Consider the following 23,677-nt stretch of genomic DNA (forward strand, 5'->3'; position numbering starts at 1 on the left):
ATTTATCCTGTTGCCAAGTGAGTATTCCCCTACCCGCTAGTGAGCGCTATCTCACATCTTGCACCTATTGACTTGCATTGGCGATTCTCATCTGAAATACAAGACCACTTGCAATTTTTTGAGAAAAAAGTCGCAGATGAGCACAGAATCATTGACGAACATTAGTTGATTTTTTTTAATCAGATTGCACTCGTCCCTTTTCAGTGTAGATGAGTATGAGCCATAAGGGATGGAGCCATTGGAAAGAGAAGTCATCCTGGCTGTGCCATAATCCCTAACAGTCTGGTATGATTGATGCCTATAAGGGCAGGGTATATCATCAAAAGCCCCCCTGCGCATGCTCGGTTGTTTTCTATTTTTCGCCCATGCTAAGAGTAGCCGCTCACATTTATTAATTTTGCTAAAGAGTTTTACCTTCTTAGAAATCTTTCCAAATTATAGTACACACATTGGGCAAAACACCAGCCAGGGCAAATCTACCCAGCCTCACTGCACCTGCGCATGATCTAGAAGACTACGTCCAGGGAATTTTGGACAAATGTTTTCCATTTTGATGAGATCATATGCTGTTAGGCAATAAAACAACATTTGGATTACACATATCACTTTATTATCAGTCACTGCTCATGGTGATCGGGACCTCCGTGGGAAACCAATGGTCATAAGTAACGCCATCCTGTGCACAACAGGCTCAATTGCCAGCAATCAGAAGCCAATGTCATATTCCCATCAAGCATTTCAGTTTATGGATACACATTATCACACATAGGGGTGGGGGGTTGCATCGGTTCGGCCTCTTCATCTCTTGGCCATACAGCTTACAATCAGTATTGGAGGACCTATCCTGTCTTACATTAGCAGACAACCAATTGATGCGAATGGGGACCAGGTGTAATTCCTTGTTTGTCCTCCGGAGGTGCTACAGGTAAACATAATACTCAATGCCAGGTTTATCTACTGGTCTCTGGGGGTCAAACATTGTGATCAGCTTATTGTTAAGGGACGCTAGGGATTGTCCAAGAAGGGGAACCCCTTTAAGCACATTAGTTGCTTATATGGTCACAGTTTATTCCTACTACATTAGGACATATAACAATTATGAAATGGGGGAAGACATACAGGATTGTGACGTGTTATTTGTGTAATGGGATGGAGGATCGAGGAAAATATTTTGATAGAAAATTCTAAAAAAAAAGGGAGCGCCATAATAAGCAGGGCTTATACAAATGATTTTCTGGTGTGGGTGCAGCTTATACAAATGATTTTCTGGTGTGGGTGGGGCTTATACAAATGATTTTCTGGTGTGGGTGGGGCTTAAACAAATGATTTTCTGGTGTGGGTGGAGCTTATACAAATGCTTTTCCGGTGTGGGTGGAGCTTATACAAAAGCTTTCCCTGGTGTGGGTGGGGCTTATAACTGGCTTTTCCTGTGTGGGTAGGGCTTATACAAAGTCTTCTCATGTGTGGGTGGGGCTTATAGAATACTGTTTCCTGGGTGTAATTTATGCACATGGATCTTTATTTTTAACACTATTCTTCATATTTTCTCTATAGCAAACGCTGCTACAGGGAAGATATGAATACCGGCTTCAGCACCATGTGGGGGGGACAGAGCTTACTGTAGCCCTGTCTCCTGCACGCACACGGACCCCAGACGGAGAGTGTCCGTGTGAGGTCCGTGTTTTACGCGGACCCATTGACTCTATTGGGTCCGTGTAATCCGTGCGCTCCCACGAACACTGACATGTCTCCGTGTTTGGCACACGGAGACACGGTCCGCAAAAAATCAGTGACATCTGAACAGATGCATTGATTTTTATGGGTCTACGTGTGTCAGTGTCTCCGGTACGTGAGGAAACTGTCACCTCACGTACCGGAATCACTGACGTGTGAAACCGGCCTTATACTGTGTGGGCGGGGCTTATTTGATCATGGGTGGGAATTCACATTTTGGGAGTCACACAGATGGCCTCACTGCCTTGCCTGTGTATCATAAGTCATAAAGTTAGAATTATGTGAGTCCCGTTTCAACCAAAGGTTAAAAAAAAATGTAAAATTTATAAAACGAAACAATGGCTACCTATATAAATAATAACGAAGCATTGTATAGCAATGTATATGGATGGAGTCAGGTGAACTTCCCGCTTTGCAGGTGTCTCCTTCACGTGGAATAAATATATCTTTGTGACAACTTTATTAGTCCGTTCTTCGCCATCTCCAGTGGCGTCTTCATCTGTTGTCAGCATCACACTCAGGATACGTGTTTTATGCCTATAATTCACAGTCAGAAGGTTGTATGCTCCTGTACAGAATAAATGATCCCTTTCAGGTTCCCTCTTTCACCTCAGGGCCTGCGGAAACAAAAGCCGCATATATCACCATGAACTTACATATTTATATAGGTTGCAAGATACACAGTTCAGCACTAATGGTGCTGGCAGATCTCCAGACATTTTGGCAAAGGATATAGGAAGGGCAAACACCCCTGATATCAGTCATGCGAGGTGACTGTCAGAGACGTAGCCTGACGCTACAAGTCAGGGGCCTAGGTATAGGGGGTGCAGAGGTAGCATGTACACCTGGACGCGGTGCCTCAGGGGGCTCACGGGCCCCGCTGCCATAATAAGACTTCAGTATTATAAATGACACCTGATCGGAGAGGGGGTGGGGTGCTGGTTACAGATTTTGCATTCGTCTAGTTATAACGCTGCTGCAAGGCATACAGTCATTCTGTGAAGATAAACCCAGGCAGGAGGGATGCAACGAAGACTCATCCACTCGTAATACTCAAAACCACCACAAGGTGGCAGCATAATTGTAACTAAAAGACTGTTCAGACAGAGTCTTTTGATGCATTTTTTTTAAAGTGGATCCACTCCAAAATCATACCTCTAAAACAGCAAAAAAAGAATGCTTGGAAATCTTTTCCTATTCGTTCCTATAGGAAATCTACATTGATCATATGATGATGATGAGGGTTTTTTTTAAGCATTTTTGCTTTAGTTAAAAGGTTTTTAAAAAAAAAGCCTGGTGGAAAGAAGAAAGTGCCTCTTACTTAAAGCAAGTTCTGAAAGAAACCGGTACAAACTAGGAAGAGTCCAATCAGAAGGCTGCAAAAATGCATCAGGAAAACTCTTCCAAAACATCAGATCACACTCGGACCGATGTTATTCTATGGCGACATTCTCAAGGCCGTTTTTTCCTCGGACTGAGACGATCCAAAAATATAAATCACAGCATGTCCAAGTTTGCTCCAATTATTGGATCGCACTCGCCCATGCAAGTCAATGGATCTGTTGAAAACATCGGACTGCACTCGGATGACATCTGAGTGCAGTATGGTTTTCATAGATTGCCAGAATGGAGAAGATGGAGACATTTTTTTTCTCTCCTCATCTGAAAAAATCTGATCACACTGATCAGAGTATGATTTGCATAATCGACCCCATTTTCTCAGGTGAGAGAATACTCTGTCATGTGACTCTAGCCTTAAGAAAAGCCATCAATATCTATTTAATGGGGGGCTGAATTCTTGATCCTTAAAGGGTTTTTCCCACAAACAAAGTTAATTTTAATCAGCATCTTAATCAATAGATCTTGGAATAATAATAATTTTCACAATTGGATGTGTTTAATGTTCCTGTGCTGAGATAATCTTATAAATGTGCCCCTGCTGTGTACTGTGTAATGGCCGTGTCTGACCATACCCATAGCTACTATGCATCTTCGTTTAAGAGAACATATAGTATGAAGAGCTGCCTTGGATTCATCTGGTCTCCGGCTCTTCCCAGCGCTGCTCTAGGTAACTGATAGGTTTCTTGCTGCGTGGTGCAGCAGCGCTGGGGCAGGTGCCAGACTATTCTGCTCTTGGTCTATGGTCCGCAGCTAGAATGTTAAAATATATTTTCTCTGAAATGCTATGGCATATACCTGGCAGCCATTGTTTAGACAGGATCTGATTCATGCTGCCTGTGGTCTGTACAGCATGAATCAGCTAACAGGTTCCCTTTAAATTTCCAAATTCTCTGCCACTCAGGGAGCCACCACTAGGGGGAGCTAAACGCATATGGCTATATATGACTAATATTGCTGCATAAACTTATTTGCAGGGAGCTCCCACTAGTGGTGACTGCAGGTAGCTGCTTTGATAAACACACGTGAAGTGGAACGTACTATAGTACTTGGCCTTAGGTCCGTTCCCACCACCACCCCCATAACATGGTCATGTTCCATAAAGTATGCAATGTTTGAAACATGTTTGGCATGAAATGTCATTCATTGTTCCCATATACAGTGATCCTTCTCCAAAAGGCATCTAGAGGTTTCACTGTATTATAAAAGTTCACCAATAGTTATTGCATCGTTTTCTTCAATTAGATTTTGTAGAGTTTTTTTTTTTTTACTTACGAGTATCTTCCCATTTTCCGAATAATTAGAATGGTGATCATGGCACTTATTCCAAAGATGGATACGATGCCAGCTACTATTCCAACCAATGTGCCCAAATCAAGGCCACCTGCCAAACATAACAAAAAATCATCAGTCCTTGTAACAAAACATGCGGAGATGCCAAACCCTGACAGTGAGGGGATCTCCAGGATCCACAGTGTTGTACAAGTGCTTATAGATGCACCAGATCCCAGAACCGCAGGACTAGGGGATCCCTATTGGTTCCACATGCCTCAATAAACTGAATGGAAAGGTTACAAAATAGAGCAAACCTTTAAAAATAGGTTCACCATAAATACATGTCGATATATTCACTGCTGACATTTAGGGAGCGATTCACCAAAGCTTTTTCACCAGAATTGTGTAAAAATCTTTGAAAAGTCAAAATTTTTTTGCGCAGCGTGAAGTTGCAAATTTTCAACTTTTGGTGTTTTCACGCTATTTTTGCCCATCTCTGCTAAAGTGAATCAAGCTGGGGTGGGACATCCCAATCAGGAGCCTCACACTCCATCCCTTCCCAATCAGGAGCCTCACACTCCATCCCATCCCAATCAGGAGCATCACACTCCATCCCGGCCCTATCAGGAGCATCACACTCCATCCCATCCCAATCAGGAGCCTCACACTCCATCCCATCCCAATCAGGAGCATCACACTCCATCCCATCCCAATCAGGAGCCTCACACTCCATCCCATCCCAATCAGGAGCATCACACTCCATCCCATCCCAATCAGGAACATCACATTCCATCCCATCCCAATCAGGAGCATCACACTCCATCCCGTCCCTATCAGGAGCATCACACTCCATCCCATCCCAATCAGGAGCCTCACACTCCATCCCATCCCAATCAGGAGCCTCACACTCCATCCCATCCCAATCAGGAGCATCACACTCCATCCCATCCCAATCAGGAGCCTCACACTCCATCCCATCCCAATCAGGAGCCTCACACTCCATCCCATCCCAATCAGGAGCCTCACACTCCATCCCATCCCAATCAGGAGCATCACACTCCATCCCGTCCCTATCAGGAGCATCACACTCCATCCCATCCCAATCAGGAGCATCACACTCCATCCCATCCCAATCAGGAGCATCACACTCCATCCCATCCCAATCAGGAGTATCACACTCCATCCCATCCCAATCAGGAGCATCACACTCCATCCCATCCCAATCATGAGCATCACACTCCATCCCATCCCAATCAGGAGCATCACACTCCATCCCATCCCAATCAGGAGCCTCATACTCCATCTATTCCCAATCAGGAGCCTCACCCTCCATCCCTCTCCTGGTCTTGATGAATCGAACTTCTAAACTTTTTAAAAATGTTGTAATCATCATGATTTTCATAGCTATAGATATCTACAGTGGCTTGCAAAAGTATTCACCTCCCTTAGCATTTTCCGTGTTTTGCTACCTCACATCCTGTGAAGGAAATAACAAATCTGACAAAATAACTGTAAGGTTCAGTGCCCAATATCTATTCACACTCCTAAAGTCAGTACTTTGTAGAGCCTCCTTTTGCAGCAATTACAGCTGCCAGTCGCTTTGAATAAGTCTCTGAGCTTCAACATTTTACCACTGGAATTTTTGACCATTTCTCAAAGCAAAACTGCCCCAGCTCCTTCAGGTTAGTTTCCTCTGGTGAACAGCAATCTTCAAATCTGACCACAGATTCTCAACTGGAATAAGGTCTGGGCTTTGACTAGACCACTGCAAAACATTTACATATTTCCCCTTAAAACCACTCGGTGTTGCTTTAGCAGTATGCTTTGGGTCACTGTCTTGTTGGAAGGTGAACCTTCATCCCAGTTTCAAATTACTGTCAGACTGAAACAGGTTTTGCTCAAGAATATCCCTGTATTTCGCACCATCCATCTTCCCCTCAACTTAGATCATTTTCCCTGTCCCTGCTGTCGAAAAACATCCCCACAGCATGATGCTGCCACCACCATGTTTCACTTTAGGGATGGTGTTCTTGGGGTGATGAGCTGTGTTGGTTTGGTGCCAGATGTAGCATTTACCTGGTGTGGGTGAATACTTTCACAAGCCACTGTACAAGACTTAAAATTTTTGGGAAAAGCAGGAATCTAATCCACAAATGTATCCCTAAATGCAAAGCAGCACAGAACATTGATGCACAGCTGAATGTTGACCGCTTCCTCTAGCAACTAGCAGAATTGTGAATTCAGCTCTGGGGTATGTTGCAGGCTGTGGCTCAGGAGCTGTAAAACATCATACCTTCAGGATCTTCAATAACTACTGTATTATATGTTGTGTTTTCCAAGCTCTGTGTGTCTGTTTCCGCAGTGACGGATCTGGCTGTGCTGCTACCATACAGACTGGTCACATTAAGGTCTGTCTCAAGAGTCTAAATAAGAAAAGATTAATAAGAAAATTCAGGTTGAAATTTCACCTAGAAGGGCAACATTTGTCTTAAAGGGGGTTGTTCAGAAATTTCAGTTGGTGGACTTGTAAGAGGGTGAACTGTAGTCCCACTGAGAGAGCACTAGGACCCTGTGGTTTTTGCCTGCTGCAGCAAGGGACAGACACTGCGAGACTCCCGGAGACAATGTGTGCTGGTGGGTGGGGTCTGGTGTCCTGTGTGTAAAGTGTCAGATAAGGAAGAGAGAGAAGAAAAAGGCGGCAAGAGGAGAAGAAGCTACAGTGATATAGCAAGAGACTGTGTGAATTTACTGCGAGTGTGTTGGAGAAAAAGCTTTTGAGAGACTTTTTGTTGCTAACGTTTTCTGGAGAAGAGCTAACCTTTTATTTTGGAAGACTGAGACTTCACTGGAAACTCAGTACGTATTTGAGAGTTTGTGGAGTCCCTGTGCATTGAGTGGAGAAATAAGTTTGGACAGACTGCTGATATAGAGAAGGACGGGTTGTTGTGAAAGCATTTCTAGGAGCTACAGAAGCAGAGACAAAATCGTGAGGCCACCAAACTAAGTCCCCGGCGTTTGGGCTCGGCATCGGCCGACAAGACAGAGGAGCTTGCTGTAATTTATTGGCGCTGAAGATTTGGACTGGCTGCAGCCTGTGCAGATTCCTGCCTGAGACGAGATCTATCTCAGGATACGGTACCATAGTCATAGATACCTGGGTATCCCTGTTCAGTGTTTAATCGTTAATATTAGATGTGTATAAGTTATACTCAGTGTGCCATTCCAGGGGCTCCCTTGATTGCACTACAATCAATTTACACTTGTTCTTGTGTTGAGTTGTTCTGTTAGGTAAATTGATTATTAGTCTGTTGGAGCATACACTTCTCAGGAGACCTTGGAGTGGCACCGTGATTTCAGCTGATGCTGAATTGGTGTATCTTTGGGGTGCATCTGCCTTGGTATTCTCCATACTACCTTAGTTATTTTGCCTTTGAGTAAACAACTGTTGGAGATTTCTGCCTTAGTCTTGGTTTGTGACTCACTGGATCTTATTCGGACCTCTGGTCATTACATTTTTGGCGTAGTCGGCAGGATCCAGTGTTTGTCATGGACGAGGGCGAGGATAGAAATGACCCCGCTGTATCCGCATCTTCCTCGGGGGTTGGGGTTCCCCTGGCAGCCGCGGCGACTCCGGGAGGGTATGTGCCTGTAGGAGCTTTACTTCAGCACATGCCGAAATACGACGGGCGCAATATGGCGTTGCAAGATTGGGCCGAGAGGATACGGAGCATTCTGCGCATGTGTAATTTGACCCCCGCGTTACGCGCTGAGCTGGCATTAAATGCACTGGAGGGCGATATTAGGCGTATGGTGATGGTGCGCCCAGAATCAGAGAGGGATACGTTAGAAAAGATTTTGGAACTGTTAGAGGGGAGTTTGGGGGGCCGAGCGCGTGTGGCCCAGCTTCGGTCTCTATTCTTTAATAGTCCCCAGAGAGAGTGTGAGTCCCTGATGCAGTACTCTAATATCTTGCAAGAGACGTTGAATGAGATGCAGCGACTAGACCCGGGGGCCATGGGAGCGTTCCGGGAGGTAGACCACCTGCTCCGGGATCAATTCATCACCGGTTTAGCCAATAGACTTTTCCGGGACAAACTGTTGGAAATGGCCCGGGTTGCACCAGAATTATCTTTCTGGCAGATTTACCGAGCTGCAGTGGAAAGGGAAGAGAAATCTGCCCATGTGCCCGAGGGGTCAGTGAACAGTGCCCAGCTGGAGGAAGGTGGGTCGTCAGGGTCAGGGGGAGAGGGGCTGGTAAGCGTGGTACAAGCTTTGCGTGCTGAGGTGAAGGAGTTGAAGCTAAAATTGTCTCAACTGACAGTTGATCCTGCCTCTACCCCCTCACGGGGGCCTCCTGCCCCACCCCCTGGAACGGTGACCCCACAAATGACCAGGTCGTCCTATCAGAATGAGTCAAGCCCTCGTCCACGCGGAACAATCACCTGCTGGAAGTGTGGGCGCCAGGGACACATCTCTCGTTACTGCCGGACGCTTGCAGCCCCAGAAACCCCGTCGCCGGCTTTAAACTTACGGCCGCTGCCATGAGAGGGCAAGCAGCAGCGGCCCCACCAGAACAAAGCCCTCGACGGAATGAGCAAGATTTGTTTGCATGTAGTCCAGTGATAGAAGCAGAGTTTGAAGGGTGGAAGATGAGGTGCTTGGTTGACACGGGATCCGAATGTACTATAATGCCTCTAGAAGTATATGAGAGATACTTCAGTCGACTAGTGATTCCAGAGGATGGCCGAGTGATACGACTGACCGCCGCATATAATGGCCAACTGTCAGTCAAGGGGATCGTGTGGATGCAACTAAAAATGTTTGGTCAAGAGCTGGGGCAGAAAGGGGTAGTACTGGTGGATCACCACCCTAGAAGAGGGATGGAGGTGACGCTCGGAATGAACGTGCTGCGAGACTTGAATCACCAGATGTATGCCAGTGAAGGACCCCGATACTGGGCCCGTGCGACAAGACACCGACCCACACAGAGAATTCTACACCGTCTAGTGCTGAGTTGCGACTTGCTGAAAAGTGCGGTCCCAGGTGGCCGGGTGGGCCGGGTTCGAGTGCCATCGTGGGCCCCGATCCTGCTGGGACCCAGACAAGAGGAACTCTTAATGCTGCCGGTGGGAGCTGCACAGAGATTGAATGGGCTTGAAGTTCTACTTGAGCCCGCCCAAGAGAGTTCCTCATTTGCCAAGGTACATGTGGCCCGGTCTTTGGCGATTGTGAAGAATGGACGAGTGCCGGTCCGATGCATCAATGTTTTAGATGAAGCTGTTGCAATTCCCGCTGGAACCATACTGGCTGAACTGTTTGTGCCGGCAGAGAAGGTGCCGGAAAATGCAGGATTCGAACTGCGACCAGACCAACAGTCATCCTGGACATTTGCGGTCGAGGTAGGCCGGACTGAGCCTCCTACGGAGGAATGGAATGGTCATGTGATCATGGAGCAGATGGGAGTGGATCGGGAGAAGCTGACCCCCGTGCAGTTGGAGCAGTTGGAGAGAGTTTTGTGGGAACATCAAGAGACCTTTTCCCGACATGGAGAGGACTTCGGGTGTACCCAGACGATTGAGCATGAGATTCCAACGGGGGATACTCCACCCATTAGAGAAAGATATCGTCAAATTCCTCCGGGGCTCTATCAAGAGGTGAAAAGCATGGTGGCCAGTATGCTGGACAACCAAGTGATCCGAGAGAGCCGGAGTCCCTGGGCGGCCCCTGTAGTCTTGGTCCGCAAGAAAGATGGGACACTCCGATTTTGTGTGGACTATCGGAAATTGAACGCCCACACCGTACGGGACGCATATCCTTTACCCCGTATTGAAGAATCCCTGTCGGCCCTGGGTCGGGCCAAGTATTTCTCAACGTTGGATTTGGCAAGCGGGTACTGGCAGGTCCCAATGGCTGAAAAAGAGCGGGCCAAGACGGCATTTGTCTTGCCAATGGGGCTCTTTGAGTTCAACCGGATGCCCTTTGGCCTCGCTACCGCCCCGGGAACCTTCCAACGCCTGATGGAACATTGCTTAGGCGATCTAAATTTTGAATCAGTCCTGATATATCTAGACGACATTGTGGTGTTCGGAACCTCATTTGAAGATCATCTGGAGAAGCTGCGTCAAGTTCTCCGGCGGCTCAAGAGCTACGGCCTGAAAATAAAGCCAAAAAAATGTCAACTGTTACGAAACCAGATTGAATATTTGGGGCATCTGGTGACCCCGGACGGGGTACTACCGATAGCCAGTAAGATTAAGGCGGTACAAGAGTGGCCACCTCCTTGTGACCTGCGGGAAGTGCGGGCCTTCCTGGGCCTAGCAGGATACTATCGGCGGTTTGTGCCTAAATTCTCTCAAGTGGTGAGTCCCTTGAACGAACTTTTGAGAGGGACAGCGCTGGGTCCTCGAAATCGCACCATTCCATGGGGACCCCTACAGAAAAAGGCATTTGATGAAGTGAAAACCGCCCTAACGAGTGCCCGATTGCTGGCATACGCCCGGTTTGACACCCCTTTTTTGTTGTATACCGATGGTAGTCTTCATGGGTTGGGGGCAGTACTAGCACAGGTGCAGGACGGCCGAGAGCGAGTGATTTCTTATGGCAGCAGGTCTTTAAGAGACTCCGAGCGAAATCCGGCTAACTACAGCTCATTTCGGCTGGAATTGCTGGCCCTGGTGTGGGCAATGACAGAACGCTTCGCCGAGTATCTTACAGGAGCTGAGGTGCTAGTGACAGATAACAACCCGCTAGCTCACTTAGAGAATGCAAAACTGGGAGCGTTGGAGCAGTGGTGGGTCGCCAGACTAGCCAAGTTCAATTACCGCATTAAATTTCGCTCGGGTCGAGAAAACGGCAATGCAGATGCATTGTCAAGAGTGCCCCTTGGGTCATCAGGGGAAGATGTTGACGAACAACTTGAGGACACTGAAACTCCAGCTTTGGGGCAAATACCTATCTTCCAAAGTGTGGTACACTCAAGTGGGGTGGCCACCGGGATGCCCTGTGTCCTGGGTAAAACACCCTCAGATTGGACAAAAGTCCAGGACGAGTGTCCGGACGTTGCACTTGTGCGCCGTTGGGTACAAAACAAGGTCTGGCCCCGTGCAGAGGACAAGGCTCAGTTGTCCATGGAAGGAATGAAACTCCTTCGACAATGGGATAAATTGTGTGTGGAACAAGGTCTTTTGTATCGTAAGGTGTACCTGCCATCAGAGCTGCAGCATCGGTACCAACTGATAATTCCTGTGGGGATGGGTCCAGTGGTCGCTCGTGAGGCGCATGAGAAGGGGGCCCATTTTGGAAGTGAAAAGACACTTCAGTGGTTGCAGCGAGTCCTCTACTGCCCTGAGTTGGGAGGGATGGTGGCAGACGCGTGTCGGCAGTGCCGAATTTGTGGGCTCAACAAAAGCCCTGAGCAGCGGGCTCCCACACAGTCTATTAAGACTTCAGCTCCGCTGGAGCTACTCATGATTGACTACGTGTTGATAGGGTACTCTACGTCAGGGTACTCCTATTGCCTGGTGATGACAGATCACTTTACCAAGTATGCTGTAGCGGTGCCGACAAGAGATCAGACGGCCAAGTCGGCGGCTGAGGCCGTGTGCCGACATTTCTTCCAAGTGTTCGGGTGTCCGCATCGAGTACATTCAGATCAAGGGGCCTGCTTTCAGGGGACGCTGATGAAGGAGTTGCACCAGCTCTATGGTATCGAGCAGTCGAGAACAACGCCTTACCACCCTCAGGGTAACGGGGCGTGTGAGCGTTTTAATCGGACCTTGTTGCAAATGTTGAGGTCCTTAGAGAGTCAGCAACAGACACGCTGGCCTGAGTATCTTCCCGAATTGATGTGGGCTTACAATAACAGGGTGCACAGTACTACTGGTTACTCGCCACACATGTTGATGTTTGGTAGACCTGGCCGAGACATTGAGGATTTGAACATGCCAGATCCCTCCTCCATCCCCCTTCGGACTGCCTCCGAGTGGGTACGAGAGCATCAGCGGCGGTTGAGGGTGGTGCATCAGGTGGTGGGCGACCGCCTTCGCCAGGTGGTTCATAGGGACACGCGACCCGTGCAAACAGAATTGTTCTCTCCGGGAGATAGAGTGTTGGTGAGGACAAAACGACGGTCAGGAAAGCTGAGTGACCGATGGGAGGCGATACCGTATCTGATAACAGGTGAGTCCTGAGATTCCAGTGTACGAGGTCGAACCGGTGGGGACAGGGGGGCCAACCCGTAATTTGCACCGTAACATGCTACAACGGTGCTGGTTTGAAGATTTGGCGCCCATCCCCCTAGAGCCAGAGGCCATGTCCCAAGGGGCGGGTACTCTGAATGATCTTGAATTTGATGGTGTGCTTACTCCTGCACCTGTTTATTTGCCCCCTGTGACCAATCTGGCCTTGTGTGATGAGAATGTTGGGAATGTGGAGGATGCTGTTGAGGAGAGCGCATCAGGTAAACTGCTTGGTCCTGACGAGCCGCAGGAGGAGACAACTCCACTTGCGTCCACTGACACGACCACGGAAGAGACTTTAGCTCCCTCTAGGGTTGCACCTGTTGATGTAGGACTCAGGAGAACTACACGATCTATGGCAGGAATACCGCCACAGCGATATGCTCAGGATGAATTTGAGTGGGAAGGTGTGTCGAGGACGCCAACCTCTAGTGGGTTGGCATGTAAGAGGGTGAACTGTAGTCCCACTGAGAGAGCACTAGGACCCTGTGGTTTTTGCCTGTTGCAGCAAGGGACAGACACTGCGAGACTCCCGGAGACAATGTGTGCTGGTGGGTGGGGTCTGGTGTCCTGTGTGTAAAGTGTCAGATAAGGAAGAGAGAGAAGAAAAAGGCGGCAAGAGGAGAAGAAGCTACAGTGATATAGCAAGAGACTGTGTGAATTTACTGCGAGTGTGTTGGAGAAAAAGCTTTTGAGAGACTTTTTGTTGCTAACGTTTTCTGGAGAAGAGCTAACCTTTTATTTTGGAAGACTGAGACTTCACTGGAAACTCAGTACGTATTTGAGAGTTTGTGGAGTCCCTGTGCATTGAGTGGAGAAATAAGTTTGGACAGACTGCTGATATAGAGACGGACGGGTTGTTGTGGAAGCATTTCTAGGAGCTACAGAAGCAGAGACAACATCGTGAGGCCACCAAACTAAGTCCCCGGCGTTTGGGCTCGACATCGGCCGACAAGACAGAGGAGCTTGCTGTAATTTATTGTCGCTGAAGATTTGGACTGGCTGCAGCCTGTGCAGATTCCTGCCTGAGACGAGATCTATCTCAGGATACGGTACCATAGTCATAGATACCCGGGTATCCCTGTTCAGAGTGTTTAATCGTTAATATTAGATGTGTATAAGTTATACTCAGTGTGCCATTCCAGGGGCTCCCTTGATTGCACTACAATCAATTTACACTTGTTCTTGTGTTGAGTTGTTCTGTTAGGTAAATTGATTATTAGTCTGTTGGAGCATACACTTCTCAGGAGACCTTGGAGTGGCACAGTGATTTCAGCTGATGCTGAATTGGTGTATCTTTGGGGTGCATCTGCCTTGGTATTCTCCATACTACCTTAGTTATTTTGCCTTTGAGTAAACAACTGTTGGAGATTTCTGCCTTAGTCTTGGTTTGTGACTCACTGGATCTTATTCGGACCTCTGGTCATTACAGACTTTCCTAAGAAATGTTGCAGATTTCAGCAAAATCATTCAGCACTCAGGTATTGTGGAGTAATTAACTGTTTTACCAGGCACATACAGTAACCATTATCTTCTTCATCATCAATATGGAAGATTACACCCTTTGGTTGTCTTGGTCCGCGTGCCAGACTGGAACAGCCAGATGGCCGGATGTGGCCCATGGGCCACGGTCATACGATGCAGTCTAGAGGAACTACTACAAATATCAATATACTGGAACAGCTAACAGTGTCATCTGCTGTCCGGCTCCAACATAGCTGTAGCTGTTTCTCCAACCATCAGTGTAGAACCATTCAGCATCTAACCCTCAGCGATCATCACCGATCAACATAAGACATGATGTGGCCCTCTACTTCAGCTACGTACAGGACTGTGCATGGATATACAATTAAGGGTAGGACATCAATATTTGGTTGGAGAACTATCAGCACCCCTGCTGAGTGAAGGTGGGGGCTGTTACAGATAATAAGTGGGTATAATGTGAGATAGACTGGTGATAAGCTGAGAAGGTGGTGAGTGTCACTCAGCTGATTGGCAGGAATTATGGATTTAGACCCCCATAAATATTGATGACCCGTTTAAAGGGAATGTGTCACATTGTTTTTGTTACCCCATCTGGGAGCAGCTTCATATAGAGGCAGAGACCCTGAATCCAGATATATGTCACTTACTGGGCTGCTTGCTGCAGTTTTGATAAAAATCACAGTTTTCTCTTCTGCAGATCTACCAGTTATCTGAATGCTGAGCTCTGTGTAACCCCGCCCACACCTGTGATTGGTGTAGACTGTGAATTGGTAGAAAGCTGCCAATAACTGTTGGGGGAGGGGTTGTACAGAGCTGAAAAATATAGAGGAGTACATGACAGAAGGTGCTTTTAAAACTGTGATTGTGTGAAAACTACATCAAGCAGCCCAGTAAGTGATACCTCACTGTAATCACGGTCTCTGTCTCTATATCACGCTGCTCTCAGTTTAGGTGGCAAAAACCTCCGGACAGATTCCCTTTAAGGACTCTTTACATAGGTCATAACCGGGTGTATGGGCAATTTATAGAAATCACACAGTGTTCCTTAACCTTAAATATAGTGGGAGTCAGGATAGAGAAAAAGGATTGTTCTGGATCTTACGAGCTGAATGTTTTTTTGCATTCTGTACTCACTTGAGTTTGAGTTTCTGTTGAGTCTGTGAAGGTTTTCTCTGTAACATCCAATGTTTCTGCTTCATTATCCTGTAAAGTTACAACTGAAAACACAAAATATTAATTAAAGACAAACCGCAGATATATGGAATTGGAATAATTTCATTTTCTGGGCCTTACTGATACTTCTGGGAAGGAATAACTTCTGCATCCAAAAGGAAGTATGTGAGGTAAAATACAGATTTATTCAAACAGAGATGACACGTTTCTGATGAAGAGCGATCCTTACTAATAGCAGATACTAAACTCGGTTATGCTGCAGGACAAGGATGGGAAGGAAACAGGTACAACATAAAAAGAGCCTGACAAAATGGTGTCTTGTTAACAGTCCCAAGAGAAAGAGGGAGAGAGAGTCCCTATTGACTTGTATGGGGTTCGGGGTCAAGTTTGGGTACAGTTCTGGTACCAGAACCGAACCTTGGAATAAAGTTCACTCAAACCCGACGAACCCGAACGTCCACATGTCCGCACATCCCTACTCTTATTCAATTTGGCACACCTTACTCCAGAAGGCCAGAGGTTTAAAGAGTAATCGTCTTTTATTATTATATAATTTATATATTTTTCTATTACTGAGATAGGAGGTGGCTGTTGGTGCCCATAAAGTTCTATGGAGAACTGTAACTGTTGTTTCAGAACCTGCAGAAGAATGTCTGTGTCTGCCTCTAGCTCTTCCCTAGAATGTCTGTGTCTGCCTCTAGCTCCTCCCTAGAATGTCTGTGTCTGCCTCTAGCTCCTCCCTAGAATGTCTGTATCTGCCTCTAGCTCCTTCCTAGAATGTCTGTGTCTGCCTCTAGCTCCTCCCTAGAATGTCTGTATCTGTCTCTAGCTCCTCACAAGAATGTCTGTGTCTGCCTCCAGCTCCTCCCTAGAATGTCTGTGTTAGCATCTAGCTCCTCCCTAGAATGTCTGTGTCTGCCTCTAGCTCCTCCCCAGAATGTCTGTGTCTGCCCCTAGCTCATTCCCAGAATGTCTGTCGGCCTCTAGCTCTTCCCTAGAATGTCTGTGTCTGCCTCTAGCTCTTCACTAGAATGTATGTCGGCCTCTAGCTCCTCCCTAGAATGTCTGTGTTGGCCTCTAACTCCTCTCTAGAATGTCTGTTTGCCTCTAGCAACTTCCTAGAATGTCTGTGCCTGCCTCTAGATCCTCCCTAGTATGTCCGTGCCTGCCTCTAGCTCCTCCCTTGAATGTCTGTGTCTGCCTCTAGCTCCTCCCTAGAATGTCTGTGTCTGCCTCTAGATCCTCCCTAGTATGTCCGTGCCTGCCTCTAGCTCCTCCCTTGAATGTCTGTGTCTGCCTCTAGCTCCTCCCTAGAATGTCTGTGTCTGCCCCTAGCTCATTCCCAGAATGTCTGTCGGCCTCTAGCTCCTCCCTAGAATGTCTGTGTCTGCCTCTAGCTCCTCCCCAGAATGTCTGTGTCTGCCCCTAGCTCATTCCCAGAATGTCTGTCAGCCTCTAGCTCCTCCCTAGAATGTCTGTGTCTGCCTCTAGCTCCTCCCTAGAATGTCTGTGTCGGCCTCTAACTCCTCCCTAGAATGTCTGTGTCTGCCTCTAGCTCCTCCCCAGAATGTCTGTGTCTGCCTCTAGCTCTTCCCTAGAATGTCTGTCAGCCTCTAGCTCCTCCCTAGAATGTCTGTGTCTGCCTCTAGCTCCTCCCTAGAATGTCTGTGTCGGCCTCTAACTCCTCCCTAGGATGTCTGTTTGCCTCTAGCAACTTCCTAGAATGTCTGTATCAGCCTCTAGCTCCTCCCTAGAATGTTTGTGCCTGCCTCTAGCTCCTCCCTAGATGTCTGTGTCTGCCTCTAGCTCCTCCCTAGAATGTCTGTACCTGCCTCTAAATCCTCCCTAAAATGTCTGTCTGCCTCTAGCTCCTACCCAGAATGTCTGTGTCTGCTTCTAGCTCCTCCCCAGAATGTCTGTCTACCTCTAGCTCCTCCCTAGAATGTCTGTGTCTGCCTCTAGCTCCTCCCTAGAATGTCTGTGTCTGCCTCTAGCTCCTCCCTAGAATGTCTGTCAGCCTCTAGCTCCTCCCTAGAATGTTTGTACCTGCCTCTAGCTCCTCCCTAGATGTCTGTGTCTGCCTCTAGCTCCTCCCTAGAATGTCTGTGTCGGCCTCTAACTCCTCCCTAGGATGTCTGTTTGCCTCTAGCAACTTCCTAGAATGTCTGTATCAGCCTCTAGCTCCTCCCTAGAATGTTTGTGCCTGCCTCTAGCTCCTCCCTAGATGTCTGTGTCTGCCTCTAGCTCCTCCCTAGAATGTCTGTACCTGCCTCTAAATCCTCCCTAAAATGTCTGTGTCTGCCTCTAGCTCCTACCCAGAATGTCTGTGTCTGCTTCTAGCTCCTCCCCAGAATGTCTGTCTACCTCTAGCTCCTCCCTAGAATGTCTGTGTCTGCCTCTAGCTCTTCCCTAGAATGTCTGTGTCTGCCTCTAGCTCCTCCCTAGAATGTCTGTCTGCCTCTATCTTCTCCCTAGAATGTCTGTGTCTGCCTCTAGCTCCTCCCTAGAATGTCTGTGTCTGCCTCTAGATCCTCCCTAGTATGTCCGTGCCTGCCTCTAGCTCCTCCCTTGAATGTCTGTGTCTGCCTCTAGCTCCTCCCTAGAATGTCTGTGTCTGCCTCTAGCTCCTCCCTAGAATGTCACTGTCTGCCTCTAGCTCCTCCCTAGAATGTCTGTGTCTGCCTCTAGCTCCTCCCTAGAATGTCTGTGTCCGCCTCTAGCTCCTCCCCAGAATGTCTGTGTCGGCCTCTAGCTCTTCCCCAGAATGTCTGTCTGCCTCTAGCTCCTCCCTAGAATGTCTGTGTCTGCCTCTAGCTCCTCCCCAGAATGTCTGTGTCGGCCTCTAGCTCTTACCTAGAATGTTTGTCTGCCTCTAGCTCCTTCCTAGAATATCTGTGTCTGCCTCTAGCTCCTTCCTAGAATATCTGTGTCTGCCTCTAGACCCTCCAACGTCCATAGAATTTTAAAAGCACCAACTGTCATCTCTCATCTCGGTAATAACACGATCTGTCTTCACTGAATACCAATTCTACTTATGAATTGAAAGTGAAGGATCCATTCTGGAGGATAAAAAGGCAGATTTCTCAGATAAGATATACTACAAAGTTTCTTATTTTCATTTTTACTATTGATTTAAAAAATAAAATGACGATTATTCTTTAAGACTAGTTGCAACTAAAACACCCAAGAATCATGAATCTTTAGATTTTGGTAGCCACAAAATCGTAAATGTTGACTGAATACAGGCAACGCCAGATGAGAGGGAGAGGCCAAAACTATTGTTTGGCCCAGGGACCTATTTGAGAATGTTATGACCTTCACACCTACTTAAAGGCCTTTTTTCCGCCTTCTTCTTCCAATCAATCAGTTTCACACTAGAGATCACTGCCCTATATTAACGTCTTCGAAATGTGGTATTACACGTTGCCTATTCTGAAAAGCCAAAAATATCCTAGGCAATTGCTTTATATAGAGGGACCCCTATCAGTGCACCCTACGAAGTCAGTCTAAATATAGGGGTGCAGAAGAAGCAGTTGCCTGTTGGAGGGATGAAAAAGGCCCCTCTGTCAGTTAAGAAAACACCAGTAGTATACAAGTCACAACTTTGTCTCCTTGACTAATTTCATACTAAAATAAAAAATGCAGGAAAACATTGTTAAAAAAATAAAAACTAATTCACAATACAACATCCTCCCCCTTTTCAGTTCTGACCTGCCCACGAGGAGTCACCCGAGCTGGAGATCTTCTGTGTATAGATGGCAAGGGCTGTTTCTTTGGTTAATATAAAAGTATTACTCGTGGTAAAAAAAAAATAGTATCTCACTTTTGGAGTTAATTCACAATACCACACCCTACCCCTTTGCAAGTCTGCCCCGCCCATGAGGAGTCACCTAAGGTTGGAGGCATTGAGTCTATGGACCACATGGGATGCTTCTCTGTTTTCCATGTAAATTATTACTCTTGGTCAAAAAATAAAATTCATGTGCTTGTTATTTTCATACACAGTGTTCAGTGCTGCAAAAGTATTACTTATGCTTCTATTATTAACTATTAACAGTCTGTTTAAATAATAATCAGCAAATTCCTCTACCGCCACCATCTATATAAAGCCCAGGGAAATATTGAGCATCAGAAAACCTAGTCCGTCTGTGTACTCCCGGGTAAAATCAGCTGCTATTATGTCAGTGAGAAGAACATATCATTTTTATAGGCGGCTCACCCTGCATGCCAGGGAAAGACGGAAAAAAAACATTCTTAGTTACAAGAAACCTCAGTCTCTGCAAACAAGTTTTCCTTTTACTGTGGATGGTCAGTAACTGGGGTGGAACACAAATGTTTACATGGAAGCGGCAAACGAAAAGTGATTTATAGAGTTGAGAATACGTCAATTATTATTAAACTTTCTTCTATAAAAAGTATTCACCCACCCTAACCTTTTTTCATTTTCTTTTTTCACTAAATTAAATTAAAGAGATTCAATGATTGTTTCACATATTAACAGAAGAAAATGATACATTCACTTTTCTTTTATAGGATTAGTTGAAACAATTCAGCATTTGCTGAAACGTGCAGCTTCAAAAACCAATTGGTTCTTTCGATGTACACATAGAATCTACTTGTTTCCATGGTAACAGACTACAAATAAACTTGGTGTAGTCTGATCCTGCAAGCTACCTGCGATTTATACCCTACTTCTGTTTATTCATGGTCCATTGGGGTTCTATCGGTTATTTTTATATTTTTGACTGCAAGAATGATGCAGTTTGTAGAGCTAAACTTGTTGTCAACGAATACTGGAACAAAGCTCCATTAAAACTCAATGGTGTCTATTGGTAACAGTTTGGAAACAAAAACAATATAAGCTATGAAACTAGTGTGAATAATGTCATGATCCAGGCCGGGGTTTGTTTCTTGTTATTTTCTCCCCGTTCTGGTCATGCGGGGGTTAACTTTCTCTGCCTTGTTTTGGGCTCTGTGTGGCTATTTCAGTCTGCTGTGGCCTGGAGACCAATCTCAGTGATAGATCATGCTCCCAGGCTAGAGCAGCTGACCCCTTGATACCGTGTTTGTCCTCTGCCCGTGTACTCTGTTCATGTGACTTCCCTTTAAATGTATGGTCAATGATAATGTAAGCTGCTGCTGCAGTGCAGTATAGCGCAACCTCCACCAGGGGATGCTGGTGAGGTAAGAGAGGTTGCACACACAGCGCAACAACACTGAGCAGCAGCACAAGCACCACCAAGTGGCGAAAGAGTGGTCAGACGAGCCAAATCTGAAACTGTCAGAACCGTCAGGACAAGAAGAACCAGAGGTCACAGCAATACACATGGTCAAATACAAGACAGAAGTCAAAGCCAGATGGGAGCAGATATAACCGAGACGAGAGACAGTAAAACAGGTCAGATGACAAGCCAGGTCACATACCAAGAGGTCCAAGAACAGGGAGCGAACACTAAGACAAAGCAAGGTGGCAGGAAAGGGAAGTCACAGGAACAGAGTACATGGGCAGAGGACAAACACGGTATCAAGGGGTCAGTTGCTCTAGCCTGGGAGCATGAACTATCACTGATATTGGCCTGCAGGCCACAGCAGTCTGAAATAGCCACGCAGTACCCTTAATGAGGCAGAGACGGTTAACCCCCGCATAACCAGACAGGGGAGAAAATAACAAGAAACAAACCCCGGCCTGGATCATGACAAATAATGGCTATAGCAGGTCATAGGCATAGAAGTGTGCTATTGATGAGATCATTCTTTTTTTTGCATCTCTCATCTCTATTGCTGGCATCCAATTTTTTCAGAAAAAGAAAAGTAAATGTCATGTCTGTAGCATTTAGGCATATTGAAATTTTGAAGATGAGGATTCTGGAGAAAAGATCCACAATTCCCAAGCGTTGCCAAGAAATGTGGAGACTGGAGATGCATGAATGGGATTTTTATTCATACTACGCGGAACCTGGTCGACTCCTTCTTTAGGTTCAATAAAACAGGAAATTCCTCCTCCGTTAAGTAGGGAATGGAGATGACATATACAACATAAATCATTATTAAAATTAATAAATGAATTATCACTTACAAAGAATTCAGTATATATTGTTAAAATATATATATATATATATATATATATATATATATATATATATATATATATATATATATATATATATTACATTTTAAGTGGTTGCTCAGGACAGACATATCGAGGACCAATCCACGGGATTGGTTTCGGGTTCACCCACTGTTTCCATTTGGCAGCCATAGGAGCATGTTGGGTGTCTGGCCTCCACCTGTCTTACATTGACTACCTATCAGTCCTCAACAACCAATTTAAAGTACATATTTTCTTTGCATCAGTCATTATTAGCATTAACAGTTATGGACCTTGTGCACTGGGCACAGGCATGGATAACAGAATAACGCCTTCCCCAAACTATTCACACTAAGCTGTAAGCTACAATTGTCCTCAATGACTAGTGCTGACGTGTTAAGATTTCTTGTTACTGGAACTAAGGGGTTGAGACCGAGTCCTGGAAACAAGCCTATAGCATTATCACCCCCCCTTCCCCACCAAACTGTACAGGGGGCACGGGCACAATGCAGTCAGGCGGGTAACATTCTTCTGGTATTCATGAAACCCAGACTCGTCCATCAGATTCCGGATAGAGAAGTGCAATCTATCACTGCACAGAACACATTTCCACTCCTCCAGAGTCCAATAGTGGTGGCTTTATACCACTACATCCGACGCGCGGCATTGTGCTTGGTGATGTAAGGCTGCATGCAGCTGCTCAGCCATGAAGCTCTCAAAGAGGGAACAGTTTTTTGTGCTGGTAATTTTACATAGTTGGTCTGTACTTCTTAGTTGCAACACAAAGTTCGCTAGGTGTCGCTGCTACATCTCAGTGCAATACAAGTGAACGGGATGAGATTGGGACCCCGAGGGTACCGTGACTGTGACCAACAAGTCACAAGAAGTCCAACTGCTTCAGATTTGTTGCCATTTGCTTGTCTCAGGATTGCACTGACTCGTACAGCGCTGCGATCTTTGCTCGTGTGACAGATTCACAGCCAAAGTCGTCGTGTAGCTCCGGCCTTATACTAATTCTCCAAACATCTAATATCCAACAATTTAGGTTTCAAATGTTGGTAATTATGTTGGTATTGTTTATAGTTTATAACCATGGAGATAAATAGATGTGCGTAGAAGCTGTGGACAGTTGGATATGAACTTTATTTTTATTTTATTTTTTGCAATAAAAGCTGCTTGCAAAAGTGGTCACACCCATTAAACAGCTTCTTTTTCACAAATATTTACCACTTCAAGCCTTTTCACGTTTCTTTAAATATTTGGTGTATTAAAAGTGACCCCAGGAAATGATTCAGCTACAGAGACAGAGCACTGAGCGGAGAATAGTGGCGGCATTGTCCCGCTCCATGGCTACTGTGCAAATATTTTTGTACAAGCCTGCGTCCTGTCTTATGTCTCCGACTTGGAACAGCACTAGCGCTTTCTCTTACCTTTTCTGTATAATCTGAGTACATGAAGCTGATCATACGGGTAGTATCAGGCGATAGTAGAAAAAATAACAAGCTCGGGGAAAAATCTTTTTAAGTCGGTCGTCTCATCACCTTAGTTACGTTAGAACTTTTACTTTGTAATAAAGAGTTAAAATAAAAATTAAAAAACTTCTACTTTTTAATAAAGACTTAAAATAAAAAAAAATAAAAAAACCTACAAATGAAACTACTTGTTTGCTTGCCTATCCCGAATCATGCATTTATGTATCGTTCTGTATCAGGAACACAAGGACAAGGACTACATTCTGTTATTAAACATTTCAGGCTGGAAAGTAAACGAACGGATAAGAGAACGGAAGGAATCTCTGAGAGGATACAGTGTTCCCACCTCGGGTTGCTCCACACTATTGTCCTTGTCTTCTGAGTTCGGTTGGAAATATTTATGGAAATTGGTGCGTAGAGAAAAGGTGGTGTCCCCCAAATCACCTATCTAGGGTGTACTTACATTTTTGTAAAACATTTTTAATCAATGCAGAGTCATTCTTTAGATGATAAACAGTGCGCATTATGTAATCAGTAAAGATCTGAAAAATTGTTTGGGTGTTTCTAAAGGCATAATAAGTGATAACCTCTAAAAACTTATTATCTATGGGGTCCCAGCTTAAAACCCTCATAGTGGGCAGCAGATAGAATAAATACCAAAATAAATCCAAATACACAAATGAGGTAAGTAGCTTGTTGTGAATTCCGCTCTTGGGCTCCCTCCGGTGGTTGTAAGTAGCACTTTTGTGAGTTCTGCTCTTGGGCTCCCTCCGGTGGTTTTGAGTGGTATGGCTGCTTCTTGGATTTAGCATCAG

At 45.9% G+C, this 23,677-nt stretch overlaps 1 protein-coding gene across 1 annotated transcript in view; it reads right to left on the reverse strand.

Annotated features, from left to right (window-relative positions):
• Positions 1-593: 593 nt before the first annotated feature.
• LOC143767854 (uncharacterized) overlaps positions 594-23,677 on the reverse strand; it is a 46,268-nt gene continuing 23,184 nt past the window's right edge. The window contains exons 2-5 of the mRNA XM_077256376.1: positions 15,264-15,346; positions 6,701-6,830; positions 4,408-4,516; positions 594-2,351 (exon numbers count right to left, since the gene is read on the reverse strand). Coding sequence (XP_077112491.1) covers positions 2,345-2,351; positions 4,408-4,516; positions 6,701-6,830; positions 15,264-15,346 — 329 coding nt within the window. The 3' untranslated portion in view covers positions 594-2,344. The remainder of the gene's footprint in view (positions 2,352-4,407; positions 4,517-6,700; positions 6,831-15,263; positions 15,347-23,677) is intronic.

This window comes from Ranitomeya variabilis, chromosome 4 (genome assembly GCF_051348905.1).
Source record: "Ranitomeya variabilis isolate aRanVar5 chromosome 4, aRanVar5.hap1, whole genome shotgun sequence".
Classification (NCBI taxonomy): Eukaryota; Metazoa; Chordata; class Amphibia; order Anura; family Dendrobatidae; genus Ranitomeya; species Ranitomeya variabilis.